Source organism: Cricetulus griseus, unplaced genomic scaffold (assembly GCF_003668045.3).
Source record: "Cricetulus griseus strain 17A/GY unplaced genomic scaffold, alternate assembly CriGri-PICRH-1.0 unplaced_scaffold_99, whole genome shotgun sequence".
Taxonomy (NCBI): domain Eukaryota; kingdom Metazoa; phylum Chordata; class Mammalia; order Rodentia; family Cricetidae; genus Cricetulus; species Cricetulus griseus.
The window spans coordinates 1-5,761 of record NW_023277442.1 but is presented as its reverse complement, the minus strand read 5'-3'; the positions used below and the strand labels follow the sequence as shown (position 1 = coordinate 5,761).

At 46.9% G+C, this 5,761-nt stretch overlaps 1 protein-coding gene across 1 annotated transcript; it reads left to right on the top strand.

The window, feature by feature from the left end:
- Window positions 1–1,422: 1,422 nt before the first annotated feature.
- On the top strand, window positions 1,423–4,950 carry LOC100753588 (leukocyte immunoglobulin-like receptor subfamily B member 3; the record flags this gene model as incomplete). The annotated part of the gene is made up of 7 exons (XM_027434153.1): window positions 1,423–1,456; window positions 1,619–1,654; window positions 1,831–2,118; window positions 2,255–2,560; window positions 3,562–3,846; window positions 3,970–4,340; window positions 4,888–4,950. Coding segments are annotated over exons 1-7 (1,383 nt in total), but the record flags the coding sequence as incomplete, so codon positions are not given.
- Between the last annotated feature and the right edge of the window lie 811 nt (window positions 4,951–5,761).

Here is a 5,761-nt window from a genome sequence, read left to right as displayed (position 1 = left end):
TGAGCCTGGTGCTGCACCTGTATGGTAGCATCATAGAGCCATCCTTTTGCCTGTCTCTCCAGAAGGACAAGTATGACAAGGCCATGCTCTGCTAACCACACCTGCACTTCTGTTGGTCAATTCCTTAAGAAGAAGGGTGGCCACACCCACAACCTGCACCCCAAGAAAATCAAATAACACTGAAAAATTCTTGGTGCAGTATTTTGGGAATCATGCTACTTTTTTTGGCCTGAGCAGAAGGACTAAGGAAAGTGACGATGCTAAGACTGAGTTAGTGACATGGATCAGTGTATAAGCGCTGTTGCCAACCTTCAGGCCTGACTCTGATCCATATCATGCAAGGAGAAAACTGACTTCTGACCTTGCCCTCTGACCTCTATTGTGTGGTGTAATAATGTGAATAAAAACCCATAAAGAAAAATGTAATTTATGACTGTGACATGAGTGTAATTTAAATAATTAAGTGCAAATTAATAAATAAGTATAATTTAAAGTTCTAATAGAAAGTACACACATCAAAAAGAAACAAATAGCCATGAAAACTAGTGTTCATGTTGCTTGGGTCTTTTTAAAGATGTATTTATTTTTATGTATAGTGTTTTGTCTGGATGTTTGCCTGCACACCAGAACAGGACACCAGATCTCATTACAGATGGTTGTGAGGAACCATCTGGTTGCTGAGAATTGAACTCTGGACCTCCAGAAGATGTGCCAGTGCTCTTAACTTCTGAGCCATGTTTCCAGCCCCTAGTGCACACTTGTAAGCCAACACTTGAGACTATGAGGAAGTGGATTATACATTTTATCCCATGGAGATGAACACAATGAGACGCTTCACAGAAACCTTTCAACATTTTGGATATGAGGAAGTATTTCACATTAAACAATGTGAATAGGAACTGGGCAGTGGTGGCACACCCCTTTAATCCTACCACTCGGGAGGTAGAGGCAGGCAGATCTCAGTGAGTTCCAGGCCAGCCTGGTCTACAGAACAAGTTCCAGAACAGCCTACAAAGCAATAGAAGGAATCCCTGTCTCAAAAAACCAAAGGAAAAAATATGTGAAAAGGAATAAAGAAAGACCACATGGACATTGGTGTTTCTTATGTGTAATGTTCATTCATGTCTGCTACCACCTGTACCTGACAAAGTTGAGGACAGATGAGGCAGACACTGATGGGATTTTGGGAATGACATCCATTAAGTATTGATGGAGTCTACTGCATGACCCAGCCACAGCCTTGGGGAAGTCACAACCTGCTATGTGAAGATGGCAGTTCCCCTTCCTGTGGGGCTGCTGAAGCACAACCATGTCATGGGGAGTGCCCTGCCTCCAGAGGCCACACCCTATGTCTCGGGCCCCTTCAGACAGACTCTGTAGCTCTGCCCATGAGCACAGTTGCAGCCTCCAGGAGGAGACACCATGACCGTCTCCTTCACAGCCCTGCTCTGTCTGGGTGAGATGTGGAGATGGGGAGGGATGCTGTGCTCTGGGATTGATGCTGCCCCACAGCCCAGCACGGGTCAGTTAGGAAACCCCAGGGTCTCAGGAGGTTCTGCAGAGGGGAGGACCTTCTCAAGCTTCAGGGACAAACCTCTCACAGGGAACTCTCTTCCAGGGCTGACTCTGGGCCATGGGATACCAGTGCTGGCAGGTGAGTGAGTGTCTGCAGATGTCCTGACATCACCTGTCATCATTCCTGGAGCCAACTGAGCAGCTGGGATGGAAAACAACACAGATGTGCTACTCCTGGGGTGGCTGGACGGTTGGGATCAGGGGCTGCAATCTGAGGATGGCTGTCCTGGAACCCAGCTGAACTTTTTCTTGCAGGAACCTTCTTCCCTAAACCTATCCTCAGAGTACAGCCAGACTCTGTGGTCTCTGAGCAGACTACAGTGACCTTCTTGTGTGAGGGGACCCTGAAAGCCCAAGAATACCGTCTGTATAAAAATGGACACCAATATACAATGCACACAGACATTACATCAAATCCTAAAAACAAGGTGGAATTCTCAATCTCAAAAATAGGCCATCAGGAAGCAGGGAATTATACATGTCGATATCGGACCCTTGAGGGATGGTCAGAGTACAGTGATACCCTGCAGCTGGTGGTGACAGGTGAGAGGACTCACAGAGTCCACAGCATCAGGCTTGACTGTCAAGCACTGGTTCTGTACACAGGGATGATTCCCACACAGCCCTGGAGTGTAATGAGGACTTTGTGGACATTTAACTGTTTCTCCTTATCTCCTAGGGGCCTTCAATAAACCCAGACTGTCAGCCCTCCCCAGCCCTGTAGTCACAGAAGGAGGAAATGTCACCCTTCAGTGTGTCTCAAATCAAGGATATTATGGGTTCATTCTGACTAAGGAAGGACCACAGAAGCAATCCTGGACAACGCACTCAAAGTATAACTACTCTACTTCGCAGTACCATGCCTGTATCTCTGTGGGTCCTGTGACATCGAACCAAAGGTGGACATTCAGATGTTACAGCTTTGAAAGTTACAGCCGACTGCTGTGGTCAAAACCTAGTGACCCCCTGGAGCTCCTGGTCTCAGGTGAGGAAGCCCAGTCTTTCTCTAGAAAGATGCTGAAGTGACACAGGAGCTGAGGGAGGTCTTGGTGTGTGGAGTGTGAGGAGCCAGGGCTCCTGAGACCATTGACACAGATCGTGGGAGACAGAGGGACACAAGATACAGAATCTAAGGGACACAGTGACATGAGAGTCTCAGAGATCCAGGACAGAAAAGAATCTTCATGGAGCCCTCTGTTTCTCTGGATCAGCTTAAATAGCATCCACCATAGCTCTGGAAACTCCACAGAAGAGAGATAGAGAGGAAGGGTTGGAGGATTCAGAGCACTCAGGACACCAGGAGATCACAGCCCACAGGATGAACTCAGCAGAGATCATGAGGGCTCACAGAGACTGAAGCAGCAACCACGGCACATGCATGGGTCTTCCCTAAGCCCTCTGCACACAGGCTGTGCTGGTTTACCCTGGGGTCTTTATTTTTGTTTCCTGGAAGTTCATTGTGTTGCCCTGTCTGTCCTGAATATCAGTCTGTAGACCAAACTGGACTTGAACTCACAGAGATTTGCCTCCATTTGCCTCCTAGGTGTTGGGATTCAAAGCCTACACCATGACTGACTGAGTAGCCTGAAGTTTTTGTTAGAATCATGGCAACAGTAGTCTGGAAGGCTCCATTAATGTCACTGGGAACCCTGCTCTGTTCTGAAGGGAAACAGAGCAGCAGTGATCTTCTGGAGAGGGGAGGTGAGAGGGTTACTTGCAGATGTATTGTTTGACAGAATATCCTAAATAGAAAAAAGTGAGTTCTTTTTTTGCTTTTTCGAGATAGGGTTTCTCTGTGTAGCTTTGGAGGCTGTCTTGGCACTTGCTCTGGAGACCAGACTGGTCTCGAACTCACAGAGATCCGTCTGCCTCTGCCTCCCGAGTGCTGGGATTAAAGGCCAGCTGAAAAAAAGTGAATTCTGAAAGTGTGACTCTCCTGTGCCACTTTCAGACAGACTCACTTCCTTCTCTCCTATTTCCTTGCAGGGATCCTCCACAAACCCACCATCAAGGCTGAGCCAGGCCCTGTAGTCACCTTAGGAAGTCCCATGAACATCTCCTGTCAGGGGACCTTGAATGCAGAATTGTATTTTCTGCATAAAGAGGGAAGACAACAAATCTGGGGTACACAGACCCCAAAGGAGCCTGGGAAAAAGTCCACATTCTCCATTCCTTCTGTGACACAGTCACATATTGGACAATATCGCTGTTACTGTTATACATCAGCTGGCTGGTCAGAGCGCAGTGACACCCTGGAACTGGTAGTAACAGGTGAGTTGACAGTGAGGGTCTCAGCCCCAGACTCTGCTCTCAGGAGTATTTCCTCCCAAAGCCCAGCCCTGACAGCATTGTGACTGTGAGAGCCCATGTAACATGCTGTTCTTTATGTCCTAGGAATCTATGAAAATAAACCCAGCCTGACAGCCCTGCCCAGCCCTGTGGTGACCTCAGGAGGGAGCATGACTCTCCAGTGTGTCTCACGGGTGTTCTACCACAAGTTCATTCTCACCAAGGAAGATCAGAAGTTCTCCAGCTCCCTGAACTCACAGTATATACACAGTACTATGCAGTACCAAGCCTTATTCTCTATAGATCATGTAACAGCAGACCACAGAGGGACATTCCGATGCTATGGTTACTACAACCTAACCCCACAGCTGTGGTCAGCACCCAGTGAGCCCCTGGAAATACACATCTCAGGTGAGTCAGCCCCATCAGTAACCAATCATTTTTTGACACCCTTTGCCGTGAAACTGTCCTACTGGGTAGTTGCAAATAAAGAGTATAAAACTGAACAAAGGGGAGCTCATAGACCCCAGCCTGAGAGCTGGAAAACCGGCATAGGACTGATCCAGACCCTCTGAATGTGGGTGTCATTAAAGAGGCCTTGACAATCTATTTGGCCTCTGGTGGTAGGCCAGTATTTATCCCTTGCATACAAATGAACTTTGGGAGCCCATTCCACATGGAGGGAAAGATGTTTAGTCTCAGAATGTAAGCTAGACCAGGTGGGTGAGGGGGAGAGCATAGAAACCATATACTCTCCAATCTCATCCTGACAATAAGGTCCTGAAAATAACCTCTCATCTGCATGATGTAAGGTCCCAGAATGTTTTGGAAAGACCCATTGGAATGTGGGGGCCTGATAGGCAATAGCTAGTTGAGGGGTTGATACAGCTGCCACTGGAGATGCTGGTTTGAACAAGTCCTTCTGTTTCTGGACTGCTGCTTCTCTGGATATAAAATGGAGAGATTTGGCCACACCTTTAAGTTTCTTCCAGTGTTCACCTTAACTGTGACTTCTCCTAACAGAAGAATCCTCAGGACCTGACTCCGCAGTATGTCTGTCCCACAGTGGTAGTGACATATGCAAGGGTGCGGCACAGGGCCATGGCAGGGCATTCAGGCTACTTCTCTGTAGATCACTTGGCATAGTTCCAGAATTCTCCATGAGCTCTGTGACCTCCACTCTCAGGGTCTCCTACAGGTGTTATGGATACCACAACTCACCTCTACACTAATACCCTTGTGAAGTTCATGGTCCCAGGACCTAGATACTTTAGAGCTAAAGCAGTATTTCAGGATTCTCCTTCTACAATAATAATTGAATAAGATTGGGTTATAAATGATGCACAGGGTCAGCCAGATGGTTATTCACCCTCATGATGGTGGAAGACAGCAGAGGTATTTCCAGGAATGCTCACTACAGACCACACTAATGGAACCCAGAATGTTTCAGGAAGCCTGAAAGACCATCTTTTTTAATTAAAATTTTTTTTATTAGAAAGAAGATTATTTTACATGTTAATCCCAGGTCCCTCTCCCTCTTCTCCTCCCCTGCCCACCCAACTAACACCCTACCTATCCCATACCCTTTCTGCTCCCTAGGGAGGGTGAGGCCTTCCTTAGGGGGTCTTCAAAGTCACAGACAGATACAGGCTACTATGTAGGAAGAATCCCAAATGACAGCCTCTACTCATCACCCTCCACATATCAGTAGCCTACCCAGAAACTAGCAAAGTACTCATTGAATCTGTGTCTTTTAAAAATGCTAATTTAGAGTGTAAAAAGCTCCTTGGGCCCTTAATTATCAGATCAGCACAAAAACAAGAATAGACACTTCACACATCTAATGTTGAGTCTTTTGTCTACAACATTAAGGCTTGGGTAGAAGTGAAAGGTATAA